This window comes from Aquila chrysaetos, chromosome 2, assembly GCF_900496995.4.
Source record: "Aquila chrysaetos chrysaetos chromosome 2, bAquChr1.4, whole genome shotgun sequence".
Lineage (NCBI taxonomy): Eukaryota > Metazoa > Chordata > Aves > Accipitriformes > Accipitridae > Aquila > Aquila chrysaetos.
The window spans coordinates 41,250,486-41,277,349 of NC_044005.1; the positions used below are offsets into that span (position 1 = coordinate 41,250,486).

Consider the following 26,864-nt stretch of genomic DNA (forward strand, 5'->3'; position numbering starts at 1 on the left):
GGAAGCGAGGGGGGCCGGGCTGCGGGGCGGCGAGGAGCCGGTGGCGGAGCCCGCGGGAGGGGCGGCCCTGCAGGTCGGTCTGTCAGCCGCTGTGCGGGCGGGGAGGGGTGGTGGTGGGTGCCGGGGCAGCCCCGGGCACGCCGCCGCCGCCGCCGATCTCGGGGCCGGCGCGGGTGAGGGGGTGCCCGGCGGGCCGGGCAGCGTGTGGGGCGCGGGGCGGGCGCGCTGCGCCACCCGGAGCCGGGCCGGGGGCGCCCGGCAGGCCGGGCGGCGGCGGGGCCGCGAGGGGCCGGCGGCTCTGGGGGCGGCCGGGTCCGGTCTTCGTGCGAGCCCTGCGCCGCGGGGCCGGGGTGGGCGAGGTAGGCGGGGCCGCTGCAGCGGGCCCGGGGAGCCGGCGATGTCGGGCGGGGGGACCGACCCTGGCCCCCCGTCCCCACTGCCGCGGGGGGCCTCCCCGCCCCCGCGGCCTTTCTGGGAGCCGGCGGCGGAGCCCCTCGCCCGGCCCCGGACCCCGTGCCGGCTCGCCGGCAGCGGCCGAGGGGGAGCGGGGCCCCGGGCCCCTGGCTGCGGCGAGGCTGCTCCGGCCCGGGGCAGGGCTGAGGGGGCGAGCTCCGCGGGGCGTTTGCTGTCCCCCCCGGGAAGGCAGCGGCTGCTGCTTGTTGCTTATTTGAGAGAGAAGGCGCGGGTTGAGCGGACCGCACCGCGTCTGCTGCGGCTGATCGGCACTCGCTTGTCTTGCTCTTCGAAGCAGAGAAAGCGTTGTAGCGCTTATTTGCGTGTTACCCCTACTTACTAGGCTAAACGTAAATCTCTGAAAACGGCCGTCGTAACTCTTGTTGTTCTTACTAAGGAAAGCCAAAGGAAGCAAGGAAGAACTTTTTTAGACAGGCTGTTTTAATATTAACAGCTTCCTTAGGAAAAAATGTTTCGGTGAGTCCCTTTTCAGGTAAAACAAATAAATATGTAGTTTGTGTCCGTTTAATGCGTAGTTCATTTCTAGATCTCATTCACTCATAGTTAAATTTCAAACTTGGGAGCGTTCATTTATTTAAAAATAGAAAATGAAGTTGTTTGGGAAGATGTCCTGAATCCATTTTCTGAGCTCTTGAGTTTCCACAAGGGATTGTTTTAAGAAACCATAAGTTTTGAGGCCTGCTAAACACTGTCATTCAAGCTCTGGTGCAACTCCCCTGTCAGTTGGTCCTCCCTGTCTTCAGTTTCTCTCTGCTCCTCAGTAGCTGGTTTTTTGTTTGGTGAGTTGGTGGTGGTTTTCTTTACCAGTCTTTAAAAAGGATTTTGTGGGTTGATGCTTTGTTTTTTTCTCTTGTAATTTAATTAGAATTTTGACATGCTGCTATCTGAAAAATCTCATTCTGATACTCTACCTTTGGATAAAAATACTCAAGTTTTTCCTCTGTGGTGGCCCTGTTACTGAGAATTCTTACTAGTAGCAGCCTTAAAACAACATTATTTATATTCCGTAGCCCAACCAAAGAATTGGAGCAAATATTTCAAAAGTAAAAGCAATGTAATGCCTATTTATTCTCATCTAATCTTACATTTAATTATATTTTAAATTACATGCGCTTTATTTTTAATGACAAACATGCAAGAGAGTCATTCTAGTGAATACTACATTGTCTTTCTTTTTCCAAACAGTTTGCGTGCTCCCACTAGACTTGTTAAATTGGTGTTGCTTCCTAATGGGTCTTTAGTGTAAGCTACATCCCTGCTGAAGTTAGTAAGCGCTATGCACTAGTCTTGTAAGATATGTATTTGTTTGTAAGTAGCGGAACAGCTTCTGTATCTTAGTATCTATGAAAATAGGCTTAACTCCCTCTTTAAGATGCTGTCTTGCAGCACTTCTGGCTTGCTGGTGCCAAAAGTAAGAGTCCTGGCTTTGTGATATCCTTCCTTGTATGAGTTTTTCGAGATCCCTCCATACATTAGTTGAATATACTAAACGAGCACAAAAATATTCTTGTTTTCTCTTGCTGGATTTGTTTTCTTCCATTTTAGTGAGTAAAATCTACTGTAAAGAGGACTGATGAGTGCTGGAGTTGGCACAAGGTAGGAGCAGGAGCCACTTGGGGTGGAAGTGGGGACTGGCACTCCACCCTTGAGGCAGTGCTTTATTCACTTCCCTATGTTTTGTGTAACCAAGCCACTGATTTATCTAGGCCTAGTCATTGTTTCTTAAAATCATGTTTTTTCTGAAACTTATGTAGTTACGTCACCCTTCTTCCTATTTCCCCTATATTGCTTTATCTTCCTTTGTTATGGAGGTTTATTCATGTTTGCATAGGAAAATGTTAGTATGTGACTTTTTTATGGAAGAATTTATAAAGCTGTTACAAGTATAAGGCGTGTTTATGTACATTTAGCTGATACATAAAACCTACCGCTAGGGGAAATGAACGCACATTAGTTCTTGAGGCTCAGCTGAAATACTGTTTTGTGTAGCTCTAGGTCGCTCTTAGGGCATTACAGTATTAAAGATATATCTGGATTTTAAATTATCAAGTGTGGCTCAGTCATCCTTGCTTGAAGATTCCCCTTGAGCTTATCAGCAATTCAAAACCAAACAACTTGGAGCAATTGTACTCTGCTGCGATAAAAACATACAAGTTGTGCTCTGAGCAAGCATGCAGCGCTTCTCCTTTATTGCACAAGAAGGAATGGGGAACTGTTTTGAATTATTAGTTTGTTGCTGGCTTACTTCCGTGGCTGATGAACTAATTTGATAACGCCTAGACGCATAAGATTTTTATGCTGGAAAATCCCTATTATCATCTCTTAGAAGATATGGTGCAGTTCAGTAGATAGAAAATGGTTGTCTTTGGTCTGCGTGAACTCTAAAAATTGGGGTAGGGAGGGGATGGGGAACCTGGTCATGTAATAACAAAGGCTTTTTACACATCTTTTTCCTTTCAGCATCTCAAGAGGAAAGATCCGTTTTGTGTAGAAATAAGTGATTTCCAGAGGACAGCCCCAATGACAGAACTGTCTGCGCATTTACCCCAGTTTCAGCATGGGCAGCTGACAGAAAACTTCCCTGATAACCATCTCAGCAATACCGTATGTAACAAACAATTTTATTACCTGGTAGCAGTTAAATCAGGATGAATAATGAAAATACATGCATGAAAATACAGTTCAGAACTCTAGAAATCTGTTTGTTGGGAGTAATTTTCTCTATCTGGACTGTTGCAGTGATAAGCAGTGCCAAAAGAAATATTCTGTAAAATATCTGATGTTCTAAACTCATTTTTATATACAGATAAGACTTCCCCCAGTTTAAAGTGGTGTTGGAGTGACCAAGCCCTCAAGAAAAATAAGAAAATGGGGTGGGACACTCCTGTGTCAAACATTGACCTTTAGAGGATTTAGTGAGCTCTCTTGATCCAGCCTGACTGTGGTCTGGTTGATTCACAGGTTTCTCGGTCACAGAGTTAATTTTAGTCTTAGTAGAGCTTGAAGCCTGGGTTTTGTTGTTGCTATTGGTGGAGGACTATTCCTATGCAGGAAGAGCAGCACTGTCTTGTCTTACTTGTGAATAATTGTCAAAGTGCTCTCAGAGTTCCTGGATGTTTTGGGGGGAGGGGGAACTCAAACCATAAAGTTTTATAGGATTATTCTGAAAGACCTAAGCACATAATTGTTGCTAAAGCTGTACTCATTGTACTGCACATGTTGCAGTAAAACCGAGTTTAGATGATCTGCTTGGGTGTGGTGCTCAGACTCTTGGATTTGTCCTGCTCAGTTCTTTGTTCCTGCTATAGCTCTTGAGTATCAGGTTTCTTTGTGACACAGAAATGCTTTTGTGAGGCTGGGTCACTTGTAGCCATGTTTATGGCAGTGATTCAAGAGAATATTTTGATCCCTGCTCTCTCTCTTCTATACAATCCAGCAATTTAAGTAGGATTTTGAAAAATCCTTGTCTTTATCTCAGATCAGCATCGTGCTATATCAGTAAAAATATAAAACGTTTGAAAATTTATTTTTAAATTAAGAAGTCAGTCTGACTTAAGACCATACTGATTATAGAAACTGTTAGTAAAAACAGAGAAGTGGAAACTTTCCTACTGCATCCTTTGTGCTTTTACTTCGGAGGGAATGAAAAGGGTTTCTTTTCATCTTGCAGAGGTGAGAGATTAACTTCTGTTGAACACTTCTGCCAGATTAAAAAGGCAGAGCTCAGCGATAAGCTGTAGGCTCACCATCCTTACAGATAACTTGGTGATGCTCCTTCCCAGCCATGGGGGATGGATGGTTCTATTTAATTCTCACTAACTGACTGTACTGATGAGTAACTACCACTTGTGCTTTTTCTTTCCATGTTTAAGTGTAACTCTAGATGTAGTTTCAATACTTAGTTGTAGTGATTTTTCTCCCCTACGCACATCCGCTTTGTTTATGTACAAAAATCCTTTCCTGCTTAAGTGTATCTAGCTTCTGTGGCTAAGAGTCAGGATGTGAAATCACAAAGTACTATAATTTACCATGTCTTATACCAGTCTACTCACCAAGAGTTCAGTCCAGTCTTCAATATCTGTCACTGTATATCTGTCACCTTTAAACATAAATGGCGTATTTGAGAACTAATGAAGTCTATGCCCAATGTTAGGCAAGGCGGTCTGCTCCTGATACATAAATCTGCATTTAATAAATAAAATATTCTTATCAAATATGCTAGTTTTTTATCTCTTGGTTCAGGGGCATTGCTCTGGGTTTGCTATTAACTATTTTCCTGATAGGAAAAAAACCCCTATCATTTGCTTTTGATACTGTTTATTCACCTGAAAGCGCGTAGTTCGTAACTTACGTTTGCTTACGGTGTTACAACAGGTGTTACTGACTTTTTAGCTTCAGAATTTTCACTTTTAACTATGTCTGAGGAAAGTGAAGAGTCTGTTCCTTTGCTTCCACTTCAGCAAGAGTCCATGGCCTCTGCTCTGTTTAATACTGATCAGGTAGGATATGAGTGCAATTTGTTCTTCTAAGCAGTGGGGCACGCGCATGTCGCGTTTAGCTACACTTTAGTAGCCTGAAAGGACAACTTTTGTGTAGTTTTAATGGTGAATGAGAGAATAACTCATAACTGTTTTGATGCTGATCCGGTTTTCATGCACTGTGTTGTAGTACATAAAGGCATTTTGTGATTGTGTCTTTGTTCCTAACTAGTGAAGGGAATAAAATGGCACATACTGATCCAATTTCTTCAATTTTTCTCTTTATGTTTGGTTTTGCAGTTTTCTATAGTGGTGTGCTAGTTAATCAACCTTTTCCTTTGGCTGTTTTTGTGTTTGCTTTGCAAAACTGTAGATTTTTGTTTTACTTTTTATATTTCTGTGCCTAAGATAGGGGTAAGTGTGCTCTCATGCAGGACTGCTATTAGAGCACAGAAAGAGCAGCATATTCTGCAAGTGTGCAGAAACCTAAATACTGGGTCTGCTTTACTTGTGAAGTGTTCCAAGGCTCTGATCATCTCCAATGTGGTGTTACTTATGATCATCTTAGGCAGTTTATTTAGACAGATAAGCTTGTTGCTGTCTTGTTGTAGACTGAGAGAAGTGGAACATTTTACTATGAAAGTGAAAAATGTTACGTTTGAGCTATAATCTGTACAGAAGGAGGTTCAGCTACAGCCAGCATTTCAGAATAATTAAACATGATCTCTTTATTTGCTTTCTCCCATATTCCTGTTTCTACCTGGCTTTCAGTAATTGTATGTGAGGACTTTATGCAAAATACCAAGTGATTTATAATGAATCTTTCATTTAGCAAGAAATAATATTGGACCCAAGATCTTTTTGAAGACATACTTTAAGTTAATGATACTAAATTAAAATTAAGGTTAAAACCTTAATTCTAAAAATTTGGTTGCCTGCTAGTTTTAATTGTTTAATTAAGACAGTGTTAGATTTTTTTTTTCCTCCCCTTATATTCAGTTTCCTTTTTGAAAAATAAAGCAAGTTTTCTTAGAGGATGGTTCTTGAAACCCTGCTGAGCTTGATCGTGAGGATACCACAAAAAAAAGGAGAAAATAGGCAAAGGGTTTGGTGTGTACTGTTACTTTGTAATGTTTTGTAAAAGCAAATTTTTCATGAGTTGGGGAAGTTGTAAAGCTTCAACTAAGGTTTTAGCAGTGCCAGTGTTTGCAGTTCAAAGTCCAGGGCCTTGTACTCCTTAATCACTTAAGTGCTTTTGAAAACCCCACTATGAGTTCCTGAGTGTATACTGAACATCTTATCTTTTCTGAGGGTGGGGCTGGGAAAATTCTGTATAAAGAATCTCCAAAATAACTACTGATTTATCAAAAAACTGCAGTTCGTTAATGAGATACAAGTCAGCAGTTGTGTTTGGAAATGCTGTTAAGAATAGGTGATGAGACTTTAACATCACATATTTAAGGAAAAAATTACCTGCATAGGAGTACTTAAGCAGAAATTCGTTAGGTTATTTTCAATGCCCTACCTTATGTCTAGAGCAGTTTTACTAAAACTGAGTGATATTTTAAAGGTATTGCAAAAGGTATCTTCCTTCAGTTTATTGTACATTTTAATCTAAAGCTGCTTTAGTGCACTTACTCAAACTGAACTGTTTGTAAATGAAGTAGTTCTGAAGAAATGAGATTCATTTTGTAAGGAACCAAAAATCTTTGTGTTACATCTCTTTTATGTTAAACCTCTTGAGTGGAGAGAATGGGAACAGTACAGCATTGACTTTGGACATGGTAATACAGTAAAAAAAAAAACAAGTAGTCTGTGTAAACTGTTGCATTTTAGGGCTTGTTTAGAGTGACTGGTAAACATAAAATGGTTTTGTTTATTTGTAGTCCAGAACAGGTGAAACATAGCTCACTTTCCTGTTTCGTTCTCTGTATGTTCACACAACATATAAAAGGCTTAATGCCCTCTGCTAACAGGGCTTCTTGGAGAGGGGGCAGAAGGTTTGTGACACCAGGAGGAGTGCAGGCGCCTGATCATTTACTTGTAGGTGGTGTTCTCAGATTGTTTTTTTTGCTTCTGGTTAATCTTAATTCCACTGAAAGTTTACCTCTGTCCTTGTGTTTGAATTATACCCTTGATGTTTCATGTAGCAGTATCAGGAAGCTCTTTCATATTTGTTGACAAGAGTGGTGGAATTTCTTCAATGTCAGTGAAAGGATGTGGCAGTAGTATCCTTGGGAAAGGAGAGAAAGAATCTCCACACTTAGCTCAATATGCTAAAAATTTGGGATCAAATCTCAGTATAAAGACTGAGAATTACCTGAGTTTGATCACCATTTCTATGTCATTCTTACTGCTAAAAATGTCGGAATGCAGTACCTCATGAAACTCCATTTTAATATATATTCCAGTTAGTGTACTGTAGTGGGAGTAACATGGTAAGGAAAGTAGAAATTTTCTTGGGATTTTCATGGAGTTAGGGTCATAAATGTCTGTTTGGCATTATTTCTAGGAACAGATATAGTTAATTCTTGTCACGCTATGAGTAATCTACTGTCATGCACCCTTGTATCAACTGTAGTTTGAACCAAAGGAGAAAGCTGTCTGTCTTTATTCAGCTTTTTAAATTCTGTTTAAAGGAAAGGCAACATAGGCTGTTAGATGCAACCAGCCTACTTTCAGCTGCTGCTGTTTTTAATATAAATGCTTCTAATGTAACCCTGTGCTCCCATTCTTTTGGTAACTACGTGATGCAATTAATTACTACTGTTTTAAGTCTTTGCTGCAGCAAGTGTTTTTAACAGTAAATATTACCTTGCACGTTTCCCCCTCAAGATAATTTTTAGCTTAGTGTACAAGAATATGATTGTGGATAGTTGCTGAGGAAACTGGTTTTTATTTATTGCAGAATGACAACAGTGAAAGACGTCGCCATGATAATAGTGAGCGCAGAAGAAATGACAATCCTGAGTCTGAGACCAATGGGCAGCCACAAAACAACATTCAGCAAGTGGTGGAACAAGACGAAGAAGAAGATGAGGAGCTGACACTGAAATACGGGGCAAAACATGTGATTATGTTGTTTGTACCTGTCACGCTTTGCATGGTGGTCGTTGTTGCAACCATCAAGTCTGTCAGCTTTTATACACGGAAGGATGGACAGCTGTATGTATCAATTTTTTTCCCCTATCTTTTCAATGAACTCACTTAGATAATTTTCTTTAATCTCCATTTCTTCAGAAGTCTAATTCAAGCAGTGAACTCCCTCTTGCCTCCCTTTTCACCTCCACCAGCCCGAAGATAGTTTTGTTTTATTCCTTCCAGAAATCAGACTCTATATTCATGGTACTACTGACATTTGTTTGTCTGGTGACCAGTTGGGGGTAATATCTTGGTTGTGACTGCTTGATTCAAATCCTAGTCCTCATTTTAATACTTCATTGTGACCTGTGGTATTTATAAAATAAACTCAATCTTGTGCCAAAGCCATTTTAGTTGTAGTCTGCTAGAATACAAAGATTTTGAAAAAGGAAAAAAACCTACTCATTTAAATGAAGTAACATATATGCCAAGTTCTGGTTTGCCTATGCTGTTTGATAAAGAAATTCAAATGCAGGAGGAAGATAGCTTTATGAGGTTCACTTCTGTTGTAGTTACAGAAACTTTCCTAGCAAGTTTCCTGTATAGATTGATTTTTTTTTTTTTTTAAAATATTGATGTTGCCAAAAAAAAGTAATTCCAGTGAAAGCTGATTTGAGAGAAAGGAGAGAAAGGAAGAACACTGAGCCTGTCAGAACCTGCAGCAAATCAGTCTAAATGTTCCACTGCGAAAACATTTGGACAAAGTGATTCAAAGTGTGTTTGGCTTTGAAATGTTTGTATAATACAAGCATGTCATAAAATGTTTCAATAAAACACAAAGTTCTTTTTCACTATCAAAGTTGTCGATCAAAAGAATTATTTTTCTTGAGATTTTATTTATGGTAAGTGTCGTCTTCCCCCCCGCCCCCCCCCCCAATGAAGTGTTTTTTTCCCTAGGTGGTTGTATTTAAGAAAAAGAGTAGAGCCTATACATTGTTTTGTTGAAATCGTTGGGGAACCTTCCGTTGTAAATCCACTAGATGGTGTGCTTATAAAGGTCTAGCTGCAGTAATACTCTAATGATTCGTAGCTTGTGAGTAATTGTATCAAACGCTGTTTTTTGTTTGTTTTACAAAGTAGAAAATAGTAGTAATCTAAGAATGTAGGAAAGGCAAGTCTTCTAAGGAATATTTTTTTCTTTTTTTAATTAAATTTTGCCTAATATGATCCCATGCTGCCTTTCAAATTTTGCCTAAGTAGAAAATAGCTGTTGCTTTTACAGCTGTGGACTGAAAGATTACTGCAGTTTCATTTGATGTTGGCCTCACATATCAGAAACATCTGTGCATTCAGTGGCATTTCAGTTGACTCTCTGTTGTTGTAGCATCTACACTCCTTTCACAGAAGAGACAGAGACAGTAGGACAGAGAGCCCTGAATTCAATTCTCAATGCGGCTATCATGATCAGCGTTATCATTGTCATGACCATACTCCTGGTTGTGCTTTACAAATACAGGTGCTACAAGGTGAGTATAAATATAATTGACTTGAGTAATTGTGCTGGTTTTATTTATTAGTACAGATTATCAAGAATGGAACAAAATGAAGGGTTATCAAGGATGAGTGAGCAAAAGTAGCAGAATTGGTGATTCAATTCACTGTTTCAATTTTGTGGCTCTGTTCCTTTGACGCAATGGAGAGGCAAAGGGCTGGTGCTAACACTTCTGGCCATTTTGTCAGTTAGAATTAGGGTGACATTGTTTCCTATTCCTGTGGAATGTGCCATGTACTGAAATCTTCCTGTGGTCAAGAACTACAAAGTACCGACATGGTCCTACAATTTGAAATTCATTCAGGACTTCAGGGCCTTTTCAAGGGCTCCCCTCTCCCCACCCTGCCCCAGTATAGAAGTCTCCCAACAGTGTGACATGTGCGTGGCTGTACACGCCAGGCGATACCCTTATAGCAAACACAGAGACTCTGAGGCTCTTTTGTGAAAGACTTCAATCATATAATAATGTAATCTAAGCAAGTCCAGGCTTAGCATAAATAATTGCAATGTCACCTGCCTGGGCGGAGTTGTTCATGAAAATTCCTGGTTATCTTTTGGTCTTAGTGATCCATTTGACAAGGCTTGGCCTAATAAAACTTCCCAGTGTGCAGCCAGAACCTTGAAGCTCTTTCATAGTTGTGAAACAGGCAGTGGGATCCATGTACTGGCACAAAGCTTTGCTCCACTTTGTTTTCAAGAGGGAAAAATAATTCTTGTCTTCATGGCTGTGGGTGAAACCCCTTTACAAAGTATCTGTGGAGCGACTGGGGAAACGTTTTTGCCTGAATCTGCATACAGCTTGGAATAGTGTTTTTTAAAGTATGGACCTTCTAATCTATCACATTGTGGTGTTAAATGTGAACTGACAAAGTTTTTCTTTTTAAACTGTCAATTCTGTTAATTTAAATGAAGTCAGATAACTGATGTACTTCAGCTAGGTTTCTTGGCAGCCAGTCGGTTCTTCTTAGGTGCTGAAGGCATCAAATAGTTTTTACTAAGCTTTTCACATTTCTGGCTTTCTTCTTGACCTTACAAAGCATTGCATGTTCTCCTTACAAAAATAATTGTGGTACTAAAAAAATAGAATGATTGGACAACAGAAATTTCCCGTAGTTATATTTTATGCTAATTAAAAGAAATAATTAATTTATTTTTAGGATTGCTAACAGAGTATTTCTATGCTGCTATACCAGAGTGCTGTAAAATGTAGTTACCTGTCCATTGAATTCTGTTTTACATGCAGTTCTACATGTAGAAGGTCTAGATTATGAGGAATGGAACTTATAATGAAAGAATGTTAGGCCTCCAGCTGGTAATGATAATTTGGTTATCTTCACAAGATTTTTATATGAAAACTCCTTTGAAGAAAGGAAATCCTATTTGAGCTTTACTGCTGTTAGTTTCCTGTGTTTCTCCTGTACGTGATAAGTTAAGCATGGTCCTGATTCTAGCTCCTAAATCTAACCACGAACAGCATCTTCAAAAGTGACAGTATTTGACTAGCTTTTCTTTTTAGTGTATTTTATTATTCTCTGCGTTCTTCAATCTGCCTAACCAAAATCTGGCTGCTGTAGTTCATTTGAATTCTCTGCATTCTGCAATCCTTAGTTTTTATTCAAGTTGTAGTGGGCAAAGCCGACTCTGTACCAGCAATCAATTAGTGTTGAAGCTGTTGTCAAATGAACAATGCAAATTCTTTAATTAGAAGGCAACAAACCTGTCATAGTGTCCTGCTAGGAAAATGCTGGCCAAAACTTACGAGAAATACTTTGGAAATATCACTTGTGTGAAAAGAGGCCGGTGATCTGGGAAGTGCTATAGCAAATGAGATACTGAGAATAAAACAAACATCTGTGTGTAAAATGCCAACTTATGTCAACTCTTGAAACTACCTCCTTCAGCACTGTTGGCAGTAGTTATGCAAAGTGTGTATAAACGTTTGCTGGACTATGGCCTTGGTGTTTGACATTGTTAGCATTTTACTCTTTACTAGAATGAAACATTATTATTCATGTTATTTTCTTAAGTGGTAAGAAAGATTAAGAGCTTATACTACAAATAGAAGAACTACAGATAGATGTCATGTTATTATTAAAAGAAATTACACAGCTTGCTTTGCCATTTTCTTAAAATGGTTTCAACTAGTCTTACAGAGAAATAAAATTACTCTTGTTAGGTTGCTACTTAGATATATAAGTAGCTTTACAAGTTGTTTGAAAGTTGGATTCTGTTTCACGTACCTATCAGTCTTCAGCATTATTATGGGTTTTTTCCTCCAAATTGCTATGAGCAAATACTGAAAGCCAATCTGTTAGTTAAATGACAGGTTTTATTAGGTTGAAGGTTAAAATTGAACCTGGTTTGAGAGACAAGACAGCGTGAAGGAGGAGAATGAATGTTTCAAAAATTGCTGAGAATTTAAAAAATGCTTATGAAAAATTCAGTGTTAGACTAAATGTACTAAATTACTAACTGTAATAGCTAGATTCTTAATTTGCTGGAAGGTCCTGGTTGCCTCATGTAAAAGTGATTCCTTTAGTCTGTGTGCATATGGCCTTTACTTTTAAATTAACTTTTGCAAAATATTTTAAAAACTATAACATAAGATGCATTCTACTACACATCTTTCAGAAGAAGAGAAATAGATAACACAATTTCTGAACAGTTTCTGACTACTTTGATCTGGTGTACATATATAGCTAATTTAACCAGTCAGTTTTCCACTGAGCATTTCTGTTTGAAGCAGGATTTCTTATGCAGCTTGAATTTCTAGATTATTGCTTCTGACTGGTTATCTACCTGCAATGTTGCGTCTGGTGTTATATATAAGATTCTGTGCTGGGAATTTGACAAATACATGTTTCATTCTCAGTTCAGAGATTACCAAAGTTACAGGGCTCTTCAATCTTAATTTTTAATTTTGCACAGTAATATACAAGAGTGGCATGCACTTTCGTCACTGCAAAGTCTGAGTGCCTGTCATTTCCAAATTTAAACCACTGAGTACAACCCTGAACTGTTTTTTGTTAAATTGTTGGGCATGTATGTCTGCTCTCATATCAAAATTAGGGTTTATGTCTATAGGTGATTGATAGAGAATATAGAAATCTTTATATAGTCATTCAGTGATGATATGCTAATTCCAACAGATAAGCAATGAAGGTTTTTCATATGTTCCAGCATTTAATTCTATAACCGTATTCTGAAAATGATTTGGAATCAGAGCAGGCTTTTTAATTGTGCAAAAATGAATTATGTTTTCCATCTGTGTTAATGCTGGATACATCTGCTATGTTACAATGCCACTGTTATCAAAATGGCCTAAAAATATAGAAGCAGTAGTTTTCATTGTATAGAACCTCTATTGAAAGACCACAAAGCACTTAAAATTCGTAAGTGTAAATTGAAATACAATAGTGTGTATAGACTAAATATGAATTTAGCAACAACCACAGAGAGAGAGATCTGAATATAATTTTCTTGCTTTAATCAAAAGGGAAAATAACCTTAAAAGCATTTTTAAGTAGGTATTAACTTTAACAAGTCTAAAAAAAAAAATCTGTATTGATATCTTTTTTCCAGGTGATCCATGGCTGGCTTATCATTTCTTCTCTTTTGCTGCTTTTCTTTTTCTCATTCATCTACCTGGGGTAAGTGAACTAAAGCATTAATATGCTATTCTTCATGTATCACTGTGTACGTATTTATTTTAGAACTAGCCCTTGAATGTTAAGAAGAATGATAATGAGTAAGCTATTGCAATAAATTTTTTAGTTCTATATAGGTTCATAGAGTACATGTAAGAGAGGGAGATTTATGGGTTTATAGTGCAATTTATAGTGTGCAGAAGCTGTCTATCACATGCATTGCCAGAATAAGCTATGTTCCACTGGGTAGCTTATTCTGCTAGCATATTTTCTGATAACTTAATTTTTCATAGCCATATGACTCAGGGGCAGTTGTTTACGTCATGGCTTTGGTACTGGGCTATATATGCAAAGGCTGTTTGCATGGGAGTGACAGAAAAGAATAATCTGAAAAGAATCTACTCTCTCACCAAATTATATTCAGTGTTTTTCTTTTCAAATTTGGAAGCACACCTTTACCCAGACGTCAAGAGAAGTTGTACATAATACTCGGTATTCTCTAAAATGAGCAACCTGATCGGGGTTTGTAACTAGAGTTATGCCATGAAATTATTATACTGTGTATATTTTTGTACCACTTGATGACAGATACACTTCTCTTCAAAGAAACTTACTGAATTTGGTCTCTAGGGGGAGAAAATTGTGTTCCTTCAAGTCACTAATTTTTGCAAAAGTGATCTTTTTTGGTCAGTATTTTCTCTAACCTTAATAGTGACTTTTGAAATACAAGGCAATGTGTGCTGCGCGAGTGCAGTGCAGGCTGAGTGAAGACAAGTTGCCAGGCTCACTTCCTTTGGGTTTGGGTTGGAGCTGGCAGTCTTCCATGAGCATGTGTGAATAGAGGGACTGGAGGCTTTCCTGAAACCGTGCTTTCCTTCACCTGTTCTTCCTGCCTCATAGCAGTACTGGCTTCCTTTCGCAGAGGTCCAGTGAGTGAGGAGGTAGTCTGTAGACCAATTATATGTGATGGCAGTGAGGGGCATCCTCTTAACACTGTACATCTCAGAGGCCAGCTAACAACTATGGAAGACAAATTTCCTGGAGGAAAGTATAATGCAAATTATAAGGTTCTTAGTGCCTTGATGAGTTGCTAGCAGCAGAATCCGCAAAAGGCCATCACAACTGTTTCTTCCCTGGGTCAGTGGAAATCACCTGTGACTTGGTGACAACATATTTGTCTGGTTTGGTTTTACTTATTGAGGGTCTTAATTAGTTTATAGTATTTGGTGTGACAGAGTGACACGGTTCATCCAAAAAGAAAGCTTTTTACTTTTTGTGGCAAAGAATAAAATACAATAACCATGTATATCCTACTTTGAAGATAGTAAAGTATTTCCTTTCCACAGGCGGCAGGTAAGTAGAGAGAGATCTGTTTGCATGCCTTTAAAGATCCATTATAACCTCACAAGTTCTTATTCTTCTGATTTTTAAAATTCATGAGCATAATCAAAATGACTGGTTTTGCAGTAATGTCCTTTCCTATCAACTTCGGCTTTGATTGAGAAAGAAATAGAACATTAATGAAAATTTTCAGAAAAGTGAAAGTTGGTGTGAAGCAAACACTGATAAGATTATCCCCTTTTTGAAGAATAGTTAAGTACTCATTGGAAATAAAATTTTACATTTGTGCCACTACATTGAATGTGAAAATTAAAAAAAAAAAAAAAAAAATTCTGAAGTTTCCATCTGTAACTTTTTTCCATTGTTTTAAGCAAATGCAGTCCATATTCTTTTCCACGTTTTTTTTTTTAGTGAGGTTTTTAAGACGTATAACGTTGCCATGGACTACATTACGGTGGCACTCATGATCTGGAACTTCGGTGTTGTGGGAATGATTTGTATTCATTGGAAGGGTCCGCTTCGGCTCCAGCAGGCGTATCTCATTATGATAAGTGCTCTCATGGCCTTGGTGTTCATTAAGTACCTTCCTGAATGGACTGCGTGGCTTATCCTGGCTGTCATTTCAGTGTATGGTAAGGTCTGGGGCAAGGCATAGTAACAGGTATTATGGTGGGTATTTCTTCTATTCCCTGACTTTTCTGCTTGTCTGACTAGACCTTAAAAAAAGAAAAAGTGTGTGTGTGTGGCAGTATCATCCAAAGTAGTGGATAAGGTGATTACAGACTTCAGAAATAAGATCATGATCTAAACCAAGATGGGTCCCCTGCAGCTAGTGGCTTTGTGTGACTGTGTGATGCCATCTTCCTTCATGTTTTCTAGACTTTCTAGATTCTTTGGAGAGGAGAATTGAAGTAATTCAAGAGAGGAGGAGATAAGAGACTTATGTCGCCATTTTAATCTCTTCTATGAAGGTGGAGAGCTTTTGGCTTCTCATTTTCCCCAAGAATCCTTGGAAACCATTGTATGTTAAGAATTTAGGAGCTTGTTGTCTGGGTGCAGTCCCATACAGGTATAGGTCTTCCCAACATAGGAATTGCTTAAATTTGTGGACATAGAAACAACACCCTGATCCATGCCTAGTAATACAATGAGAAGGAAGCAAGGAAGGATTAAAGGCAGTTTTCGTTGCTCAAAGTCATTTTACATTTAGAAGGATACGGTTGTGATATCTGTTTCCTTGATTTTTTTTAAATAAAAAGAAAATTCATTTGAATTATTGCATATTATGCTTTTTCAGAATGATGACTGAGAGATACCTAGATGTAGTTTTTTCATAAAGCTTTAGAGGGCACTGGACACTTTTGGTAAGAAGATCGCTCTCTATCCCAAATACCAATTTAGATCCCAGGCAAGCCTAAAAGCCAGTTACTTAGACATAATTAAAATATTACAGCTAAGTGTATCCATGAAGATGTGCTCATAACTTGGAATTTTTTTGGAAGCATGTAAGTGTGATGAATGTGTACTCTGAAAGTCACTGATGATGATAAAGACTGAGAATCTGTACAGTTGTAGAAATGCAGAAGATAATAAGATTTGATTAGCTCTGGTAGGTCAGTGTACTCCTTAGGTGTCCTCTTCCTTCAGAGGGAGGAAAAATGTCCCTTGTGTGTATGAAAACCTTCCCATCTCCCCTCTCCACTTCCACCTTTTGTATGACTGGAACAAATCTTAGTATTGCAAGCATTCAGCCTTCATTCAGCGATTGCAAAATGAAGTTACTCTTCAGATCATATTCCAAGATCATAACGTGGTTGTTCTGAGTAAAGGGGAAGTAAGTTTCAAAGCCTGTGACCCCATGCTAAGAAGTCTTTACTTGAGTGGGACCAGCAGTGGTGCTAGGGCAGTTAGCGCAGGTGCAGAAAGCCTGCTCTGTGCAACATACAGCTCCTGACAAGTAAGCTGTTCCTTTCGGTATCAGATTTTGTTTCACATGAATTTAAAGACATACAGTGAGTGGACAACTGCAAAAGGTAGTAGCATGGTTAATATGGAAATGTTACAGCTTTCTGTCCAAATATGCAAGACAAGGGAAAAGTAGCTGAGGTTGTTTGTGGAGTTGCAAATTTCATTAATAAACCATCACCATTCCGGTGAGAAAGCAAATGGAGCATCTGATAGATCAGTTTTTCCTAGTGTTGTGCTTTGATCTGTATGAGTAACTTGCACAGTCATCCTATTTTGTAAATGATTGCTTGTCAGTTAATTTTTACTTGTTCACCCAGTTTCATATACTGTCCCATGAACAAGAATTGAGGGAAGCAACAAAAAGCTGCTGTTGCTTTCTTATGCTAAATATGCTTTGAACACCTCTCAAATCTATGCAAACACAGCATTTTTCTGCAATGCTTAATAAACCTGGTTTTTTTTCTCTTCACATGCACATTCACTTTTTTTCCCCTATTTAAGTGGGAATAAATTGGCAGTTATGGCTACTTTATAGAAGTAATGTAAGCCTCACTTACCTGTTGTCTTAAAATTTGTTTTAGCATTAAACTTGGGTTAAGAAAAGCTTTGATAATAGAAAGCAAGCTTGGGAATTTCCAAGATGTTAGTTGAATAGTAGCTTTTGTGAATTATCTGCTTTCAACTTGCAAGTCAACATACAGACACAGATACATTTGCAGTTGCGTAATACCTTAAGTGAGGAACATCGCATTTTTTTAATTTGTATACATATTACAGTAATATGTAAAATAGGTTGTTTAACTGAGAATATTAAGAAGTATTCCTGTAGGATACTGACTTGTGGCCAATGGCGCTCTCAGAAGTCTATGGTCAGGGTAGCATTTTATCTTATTACCAGTCTCTGCAAGTGTTATAGAAAAACCTTCTCATAAGTATGTCTGCAGTGATAGAAGATCTGTTCGCTCTTCTTTTCAGATTTGGTTGCTGTCCTATGTCCTAAAGGTCCTCTTCGTATGCTAGTTGAAACAGCTCAAGAGAGAAATGAAACTCTCTTCCCAGCACTTATTTACTCCTGTAAGTACGTTTCATTAAATACTTTAAACTTACAATCACCCACTCAGCCTAACTGATTTTCTCATTTTTCTGTGTTTTAACATGATGCTTGTCAGCTGGAATTCTTAGTCTGTTCACTTGAGCCTTTCACTATTGAACTTGAATATCAAAAATATGGAACATCTTCTGGCTAAGATCTTTCAAGATAAAAACCAGCATGTTGTTTTACAAAATATGAACAGGAAAAATGGTAACACACCTTGTTTTGGCCAAAGAAGTATGTCATTAGGCTGTGAATTAAGTCTATTCAAAGGGAGTACTTGTTTTCAGAAAATATTTATCAGCTTTCAGTGCTTAAATAGCCTGTGTTTTACTGGAAGGAAAGGGAGAAATTGCCAAAAAGAGATTCATTTACAGAATTATTTTCTCCAGGGCTTGTCTTTTTTGATATGTTGTTTCTCCCTGCAGTTGTGAAAAATAACCTACTGAATGCAAATTGCTGTTATGACCTGTGTATCAATTAGTACATAATTCCACTGTTTCTGAAATTCATGTTGCTAGTTGTAATCATATGGATAAACAGTGAAATAGGCTAATCATAAATCATATGCTACAGGTGCTCACGAAAGGCCTGTATTTGGAAGCAGGAAGTATGCTGTAGACTGACTTGTCAGGGACAAGTTTACAGTGGAGAAAGGGGAGGGCTTTCGTTACGTGTCGCTGTTTCACAGATACTACTCATAGCTGCCTGTTGTTCTGTTTTGTGGGAGGAGAGGTTAATGCTGAGAAACCACAAACTTGAAGTAAAATACACCATTTAAGTGTGGTAACATTTACTTCCAGATTGGAGAATTCTCTGTGATGGTGGGGACAGAGAACAATTAACTTTGATCCAGATACTGCCTCTGAATTGAAGTACCTTAGTACCAGTCTTGATAGACCTTTTTACTTGCAGATGAAAGAACTGATTAATGGAAAAAAGTAAAGAAATCATTGATTCAGATTTTCAGTGGGCCTCATATATAGAAGTAATTTCTCTGGCAACACCTGTTGCCATTTTTTTTCAACATCTAGTAAGAATAAAACTTTTATTCACCAAATTCTGTAAATGCATGTTGTAGCTGGTACTGGCTGTGTTCCAGATATTACTGTGCTTTAGTGAGAGTAAAATTGCCTGTTGCAAAACATAGTTGTATTTTAAAAAAAAAAAAAAAAAAAAAAAAAAAAGGATTGATGCTAACGCTATCTCAGAATTGCATACATCTGAAGATCTGATTAGCTATGCTGGTGTTTGTTTATTTGTTTTTTAATAGCAACAATGATATGGTTAGTGAACATGGCTGAGGAAGATCCGGAAGCCCAACGGAAAGCTTCCAAAAACTCCACTTACGATAAACAAGGTGAGTCTTATTTTGACAAGCCTTTATAGTTGTCATTTTGTTGGAATACATGTTTATGGATGCTTGTTTTTTAGCTTTTTAAGTGTCCTGGTTGCTGTAGAAGAGTGAAAGCATGGAAGCCTTATTAGGAATGATGAATCTGTCAAGACTTCAAAAATTTCTTGCTTATTGTGCAGTTAATGTTCTTGTATTCATTTTTCTGGGACCCAGGATGTTGGTGGTGAAATGACTCTCAATAGACAACTATTGACTGAGCTCAATTGCTTGTCAAATTGGGATGATATAGTATAATGCTAACTCATTTATATTTGTATTAGACAGAAATGTGTCTAGCCCTCTTGGCTATGCAGCTAGTGTTTAAAAACATGGAGTTTGTTTCTTTACATGTATTAATAAAGCAGAGCAGAGTTTCTGAATTTAACATGCTTGAAGGGGTCTATGTATATGTAACTTTCAGTAAAGTTTTCTATTTTACTGGAAAATTAAGCTGTCAATGTTGACTAAAGAAACTAATGAAATGTTAGATGAGAGTTTATTCCTTAAACTGTGATCTTTAAATTAGGTCACCAAAGAACTTCCACTCTGTTATGTCGAAGTACTCCTGAACACTAGGACTTGAGTGCAACATGTAGATGCTGTGACTGCAGAGTGCACATTGACTCCTGATTGTTTAAATAAGTATTAAAATCCTAAGCGAGGATGTCTTGTAATGGTGTGTGCCAGTGTTGGATGTTGCTAAATATTATGGAATACCTCTTTTTTCCTGATTCTTCTATGATCTTACATGTGGAGAGATTGTCATGTTTTAGAAGGCATATTTTTGAAGGAGATGTTAAATGCCTTTCTTCCTTTGAGCTCCGGCAAACCAGACTCAGAATGAAGATGCTGAAGCAGATGATGGTGGCTTTAGTCAAGAATGGCAGCAACAAAGGGACAATAGAATAGGACCCATTGAATCAACACCTGAATCACGTGCTGCTGTTCAGGCTCTACCCAGTAACTCTCAAACAAGTGAAGACCCTGAAGAACGTGAGTATGGAAACTGTGATAGACTTAGTAAATCTGAAGCTAGTTAGTCTTAGTCATCCTGACTGCACAGATACAGCATGCTGTGAGCTAATAGCAAGCTGAAGAACTGCTCTTGCTCGTGATCAATACTGACATGCCTCATAGAAATGGAGTTGCTTTTTGGTAGCTTTTGATTTTGCTGGAGGAGTGAGTAATATTGGCCAAATTGACCTTCAGTTTGATATACAGACTCAAAACTTTAATAGCGCAAGCTGCTTTCAGACCATTATGCAGTCACTTGCATTAGCTTCTGTCTTTTTCATGCAGTGTTCTGCTGTGTATCACCTCTTTTGGCTTTTGGCCCTGTAAACGCAGACATTAACATTTTTTGCCTCAAGATTAAACTATTGTAATCCACTCTGTAGAAAGCAATGTTTAAAACCTAATTGGAGACTGAAATGAATGCAGAGTGCTATGGGCTTGCTTACTTTTCTTCAGCATCTTGCTGAGGTGCAGTATCTTTGGAGACCATATGACTTCAATATTCAGATTTCTGGTTTAATAGACTTGTGATTTCCAGTTGGAGTTTAGGCTGCTATTAGATTTGCAAAGCACTAAATAAATTAGGGTCTGCCTGTCTAATAAACTGCTCTTCCCATGTGATGCTGCCATATTTAGCAGGTGCAATGGTTCCTCTGATTCTCAGGTGCTCCTCTGTTTAAAAATAGAGATTTCTACTTTAAGAACAATTTTAGAATTTACTTTGTCCCAAACATTCCAACTTCGGAATGTGTTGCAAATCCGTTTTCATTTCTAGAGCTTAGAAAAATAACATTAAGATGCAAAAATTTTAGGAATTGGGCTATTTTAGTTAGTTAACTGGTTAACTAAAACTCTTGTCTGGCCAGACTAATAATTTTCTCCTTCCTGTATTCCTACAGCAAATAGTAATGACAGATGTGCAGTGATCCAGTCAGACTTGTCAGCCAGCATTAGCTTACTAGAAGTTCTGAGCAGCTCATTAGAAATTTGGAGAGTTTGCTTGTGTGGAAGGAGTTATCTAGCAGTTGCCTTTGCTTATTGTTCTGTTATGCTGAAAGCAAGCATCCAAGTTTTGTTTCAGCAGTTGAGGGGTGTTGTAGTGCTTAAGAGCTTTTCATGAATGCACTGTTCTAGACCATATATTGGAGGCCTGCTGAAAGAGAGTAGTGTTGCCTTTTTTTTCTGTTTTTTCTCCTTTTTTTTTCTTTTTTTTTTTCTCTCCTTTCTTTTTTTCCCCAGTGATCACCCAGGCATAGCCCTCTGTTTTGATGCTCTGAGTTCCTCTTAGAACTCTAAAGTGAGTTTTGGGCTGGACTGTAATCAGGTGACAAAGTAAACAATAGGCCAGATGAAAACAGCTGGTGACCTGATGTTGGCCTCTCTGACTTAATATCTTGGACTAAAAGCTCAGAAAGTGAGCTGGTGTTCAGGAAATCTTCATTAGTTTGTTTGTAGAAATAATTGAGTATTGTGCTCCCAGAGTTGTTGCTAAGGTGGTAATTACTATTTAAAAGAATAAGACATTAACTCATGAGTTTTCCTAAACCTCACATCTTGGATTAAATATGTTGGTTTTTTACTTCTGTGATATGCTCTGTAATTACACACAAGTGCTTTTTAGAATTACCTTAGTAAGAATTCTATAGGAAAATTGGGAGGGCAGTGGAATATTTTGCTGGGTGTAGGTTTCTCACTGGCAAATAAAATATCATCTGCAAGGGACTTACATGTTTTCCCCCTTCCTCGGCCAGCTTAAAGGAATTGTACTTCAATATTCTGTTGAATATGACCTGACAACCAAAAGTGGACAACCCCCCAACAAATATAATTACAAATATCTGAGCATGTATATATTGTATTTGTATGTACAAGAGACTAGGAATATAGAAAAATTCTAATTATAGGATGAATTAATTGAGTGGTGTAATGTTCCTAAGCTGTCTTGTTTCACAAGAGTTTATCACTTGATTCAGGAGTGGTACTAGTTTTGAAAATAAAATGTTATTTTTGATTCTTAATGTAAATCTATATTATTCTCTGACAGTTACTGATATGCAATATTAGTAGACTGCCTGATACTTAATGCTGCTATGTGTTCACTTTTGCAGGAGGAGTAAAGCTAGGTTTAGGAGACTTCATTTTCTACAGTGTCCTTGTTGGCAAGGCCTCTGCAACAGCAAGCGGGGACTGGAATACAACTTTAGCATGTTTTGTAGCCATATTAATTGTGAGTATATTGTAATATTATAATTGGGATAGTTTCTATTCTTCATCAGCGACAAAGCCATAACTGCTACATTTTTTTCTTTGGAATTCGTTTATTTGATGGCCAGACTGAAAACTGATGAGGGCTTTAGCTGTGATCTTCATTGGCTGTACATCTGCCACTTAAGCCTTTAGTTTAGGAAGGCATGAACTGTATCTTGTATTTCTGTGGGATTAATGTTTATATATATAGTCTTTTGCTTGTCAGAGTTCCCTAATTTCTCCCTATTTTTTTTTGTTTTTTTTCTTCCTCTCAGGGTCTGTGCCTTACACTTCTGCTTCTTGCCATCTTTAAGAAGGCCTTACCAGCTCTTCCAATCTCCATAACCTTTGGGCTAGTTTTTTACTTTGCTACAGATAACTTGGTGCAACCCTTTATGGACCAGCTAGCGTTCCATCAGTTTTATATCTAGCACACTTGATGCTGGTATTCTATGGATATTTGTAGCAAATCTGGGAGGAGGAAAAATGTTTTTCCCTCAGTTCTCAAGTGAGACTGAAGTTTAATACTCAAGATTCCAAGCCTGAATCATTACAACTTCCTCCGATGGTGTTTGGTTTTGTTTTTGTTTTTTCCCCGAGACAACTGCTGCACTGGGCACCATATGAATTTTCCTGTGTGAAAGTGGCTTCTTCCTGATGGCTGGTCTAAACCAGGTGCTGTTATATCAGAGGTAATCTGATATATGTATCTCTGGTAAGGACCACCTGTGTGAAAAGTGCTAATGCTTCCACCAGCAATGCGATCTCTTACCACAGGTTGATTATTTTCACAGCATTAAGGGTGCTCAGAACTTCCTTGATGTTAACAAAGGAAGCTGACAAATCACATGGAACTTGTCTCTGTAACCGCTTGAAGAGAGAGAACCCAATTCAGACTTCTTCAGCAGTGATTTTTTTGACAGTGGAGTCCTGACTGCTTTGTGTAAGGAGAAAGGACTTTGTAGCAATTCGACAAAGGGAGAAAGTACTGTCACTCTAAGAGTGCTCCACCACTTCATAGCCTCTGTGCCTGAGTGTGCTTGGTTTAGCAAATTTAAAATCTTTTTTTTTTTTTTTTCCACACTGGAACTAGAGCATCTTCTCAGTTTTAATACTTCCTATCCTCAAGCATGGAGTGCACCTGCTCCAGTTTATGTAGCTACTTAGACTTGGACTGAATTATTTGGCATTAGTGGATCATAAGGTCCTAATTTGGATCTTAGATTCCAAAAGGTTAATGAACTACATTAAAAAGCAATTTCAGGACTTACTCTGTGCTCTTGCAAATCATTTTGCTAGAACACCATTTCAAACCCTGTGTTTGAGAATAGTCACTAACAGCATGGACTGCATTGTCGGTATATGTTCCTTCTACTGAAATGCTTATGAAATAAGTAGACATTTGCAGCAATGCCAGATGGAGTTTAGCTTGCCAGATCTAGAGGCCAAAGTGCTATTAGTAGCACTTCCAAGGCATCACTGAAATTTTTCCTCTTCAAAAACGTGGTTTACAGTTCTGTTGACCTGAAGTCAACCATCTAACACCTCAGGTTGGGCAGGGATGTTTTTTTTGTGCGGTATCTTTATTAGTGAGGATACTTAAGTTAGGTGAGACATTACTTAACATTACCAAGGAGCAAAATTTGTGGCCCTCTTCACTTTACCTCTCCTGTGAGGAACTGAAGACTAGAGAAATGAAAGACAACTCAAAATCACTGAAAAGAAGATAAGAGATCTTGAGCTTCTTACAAGAAAAAGACTCAATTCAAACCTTAAAACTGCTAAACTCTGTTTTCTTCTTCATTTGAAAGAACTCGTTTATGAATAATTGCTTGGAAATGAGACTTGTGTGAGATGAAGTTGTTTTTGCCGTAGGCTCTTACTCTGTACAAGTAATTTTTTTTTTTTTCTGAGGGAAGCACAGGGAGTGGATAATATTGTCGGGCATTCCATTTTACTTGCATCTTGATACTGGAGTCCTTGCCAAGTAGAACAACTGTCAAAATCCTGATGCAAGCTCCTTTTACCTTTTTTTCTGGGGCTTTGTTTCAGTGCCTATAGATTCAAAGGACTGAGACATCACAGATGTTCACCAACCATTGCCCAAATAAGGGGGGAGAAAGGCTGTCGTGTATAAATCTGCTTTAAAACCAAGAAGGCTTACTTTGATTGTCCTTGGAAACATCTGTCTCTTTTCCAGTATGACTTGCTAACTGTGGTGGTGTTAGCATTTACATTTTCATAAAATATATTGTCTTGTCTCCTCTTAAAGTACTTTTCATCTCATTTGTGTGCTGATTCATCGTGGATAGCATTAATAAACTAACCATATCAAAATTGCTTACACTGACTTTTCAAGTCAAACTTGCTTGTGTTTTCTAGCTTAAAGCACTCTTCCATATTTTGCTGCAATGAAGCCTGACTTAAAACAGGTTGGTTTTTGGTTTTGTTTTTTACAAGACGTTGCGTTGGTTCTATACTGTTGTAACTTGTCCCTTTACTGAGCATTATATCTAAGAAAATTCCCTTGTGTGTTTTATTGGGCATCCTAACCATTGGTTCATTGTATAGAACAGGTTTGCTAAGAGTTGGCATCACTAGCATCTGTTTCCATATCTGAGCCAACTCTGTTAAGAGTTGTTACTTAAATGCAGCAGTCATCTTTATTGTTTGTTTTTTGGCTTAAATATGCACCATGGGAGCACTAGCTCCATTAAGAATTGCTTTAGAATCCGTAGAAATGCACAAATGCCTTTCCACATACTTGAATGGGTGTTGGATGTACAACCGAAGGAAGAGCTCAGAATCTTCAAACACTAAATTGCCAGTCTTCCACTCCCCTGAGCTGCTTCTGCTATCTTCAAGTTTTAATTTCTGAGCTAGTGTGGAGTTACAGTGGTGGAGGCCATAAAATTTATTTTCACAGAAACTGTTCAAGTTTATATATTTGAATCTCAAAATAAGTTCAGAAGGGAAATTGCTTTTCAAGCCCAGGCCAATATATGTTAAAGTACACTGCTTATTACAAAGTCTTACGTACACCTTCAAAAACCAGATGAAATTTTCTAGATTTGCCTTCTTATGCCAAGTCATGGTAGCTTATGTTCCAAATGAGATCTTGCAACTGAAGATCATCTCGGTACTTGGGTCCAAAAGGTTCAGTTGAGAATAGTTCTTGTTTGCATTTGGGTTGTTAGTACATAAGTGTGAAGGTTGTGTCACTTTTCTCTACTTTGTCTTAAAACACCAATCTAATCTGAGATTGTGAACCATTTCAGCTTGGTTAGCTTGTTATAACTGAAAGATGTCTGACAGGTAGTCTGCATTTTTGAGAGAGTTTTTGTTATTATTAAATTAGTATGTTAATGACAGCACATTAGACTGTAGCTCTGAAAAAACTATTGTGTAACCCTAGTAGCTAGATTCATCTCTTCCGTGCCCAAGCAGACTGACTGGTAACTGTTGTGTGACTGTTTCAGTATTCATACTTTGAAACTGGGTATCATGATAGCTTTCTCTCCCCTTTCAGCTTACATCAATGATTAGTCTCCTTCTTTGGCTAAGCTTCAAATAAATAAATGAGAAAACATAATACCAAGTTACAGATTTGCCTAAAAACCAGCCACTTTCATTTTTCCTTTTTTTTTTCTGTTGGGGGATTTAATCCAGAGCAAAAAAGAGAGATCTCTGGAAGCTGGTCTTACAGCAAAGATGTATGATGCTGTCATATCTGTGTATGGCTATTATGGTGGCACTCAAATTCAAATGTCATCTGCATGAGGTGAGTCTTGAAGGTACGCATGTGATATTGCAACACATTCAGAATAGTTCTGACTGGGCAGATGATGACTTCTTTGAGCCAAATGATCAAGGGCTGTGCTCCACTAAAAATGGCAAATCTCCTCAATGCACAAAGCAGACCCTATTTCAGGCATAGGAGACTGGTGCTTCTTGGATATATAGATATATATCTGTACCTGTAGAGATGTAGATATATATGTACTCTGGGCCTGTAGATGACAACTGTTCTGCCATTAGTGCAGTGAAGAATTAAATATGCAGAAGTACATTTTTGGTAGATGGTACTGTATGAAGAAAATTCTCAGAATGCTTTATTTAAAAAAAAAAATTACTTTTGGCAGTGATGCTGTTGAAACGAGTTTAATAGACTGTGGAACATGTCTGCACTGTGATTGCATCTCAGTGGTAACTTGGTCATTGGGAACGCTGAAACATGAACTAGAATGGAATTCTTTTACACTCAAAGCATTTGCTGTTTTTTTTACAAACACTGGTTTGTACATAATCTGAATCGAATGTGAATGTTTTTTAAACACCTTTCCGGTTCTTGATAAGATACATTTTTGATAGATATTGCAATTTTTCCTGTATTTGTCTAATTATTAAAATAAAAGTTGCATGGATCCTGACTTATCTTGCCTTTACCGTATTACTTCAAAGCCATCACTTAAAGCTATTGGAGGCGTAAACACTGTAGCTATTTTTATTCAATATTTAATGAGTAAGATTCCTGTCTTAAGACACTTAAGTAGCTGCTTTATTTCCCAGCGGA

The 26,864-nt window shown here is 38.2% G+C and overlaps 1 protein-coding gene across 5 annotated transcripts; it reads left to right on the top strand.

Annotated features, from left to right (window-relative positions):
* Positions 1–26,721, top strand: PSEN1 (presenilin 1). Of its 5 annotated transcripts, none has more exons than XM_030041563.2 (12): positions 2–73; positions 2,020–2,070; positions 2,935–3,078; positions 7,861–8,117; positions 9,418–9,559; positions 13,168–13,235; positions 14,985–15,205; positions 17,517–17,615; positions 18,908–18,994; positions 19,850–20,023; positions 22,153–22,271; positions 22,567–26,721. In XM_030041563.2, exons 3-12 carry the CDS (start codon positions 2,995–2,997, stop codon positions 22,720–22,722), a joined length of 1,407 nt encoding a protein of 468 aa, XP_029897423.1. In that variant the 5' UTR covers positions 2–73; positions 2,020–2,070; positions 2,935–2,994; the 3' UTR covers positions 22,723–26,721. The 5 variants fall into 5 exon arrangements, with proteins under 5 accessions (XP_029897416.1, XP_029897423.1, XP_029897441.1 ...); XM_041118554.1 differs by lacking the exon at positions 2–73 and adding an exon at positions 4,849–4,973; XM_030041556.1 differs by lacking the exon at positions 2,020–2,070 and having other exon boundaries at positions 1–73.
* Positions 26,722–26,864: the final 143 nt, after the last annotated feature.

Excerpts from the sequence above, each read along its gene's own strand:
- PSEN1 (XM_030041556.1), top strand. The coding sequence starts at position 2,995 with ATGACAGAACTGTCTGCGCATTTACCCCAGTTTCAGCATGGGCAGCTG. Across the intron at positions 8,118-9,417 it reads ACACGGAAGGATGGACAGCT|CATCTACACTCCTTTCACAG; the intron begins GTATGTATCAAT and ends CTGTTGTTGTAG. Across the intron at positions 22,272-22,566 it reads GTTTTGTAGCCATATTAATT|GGTCTGTGCCTTACACTTCT; the intron begins GTGAGTATATTG and ends TCTTCCTCTCAG.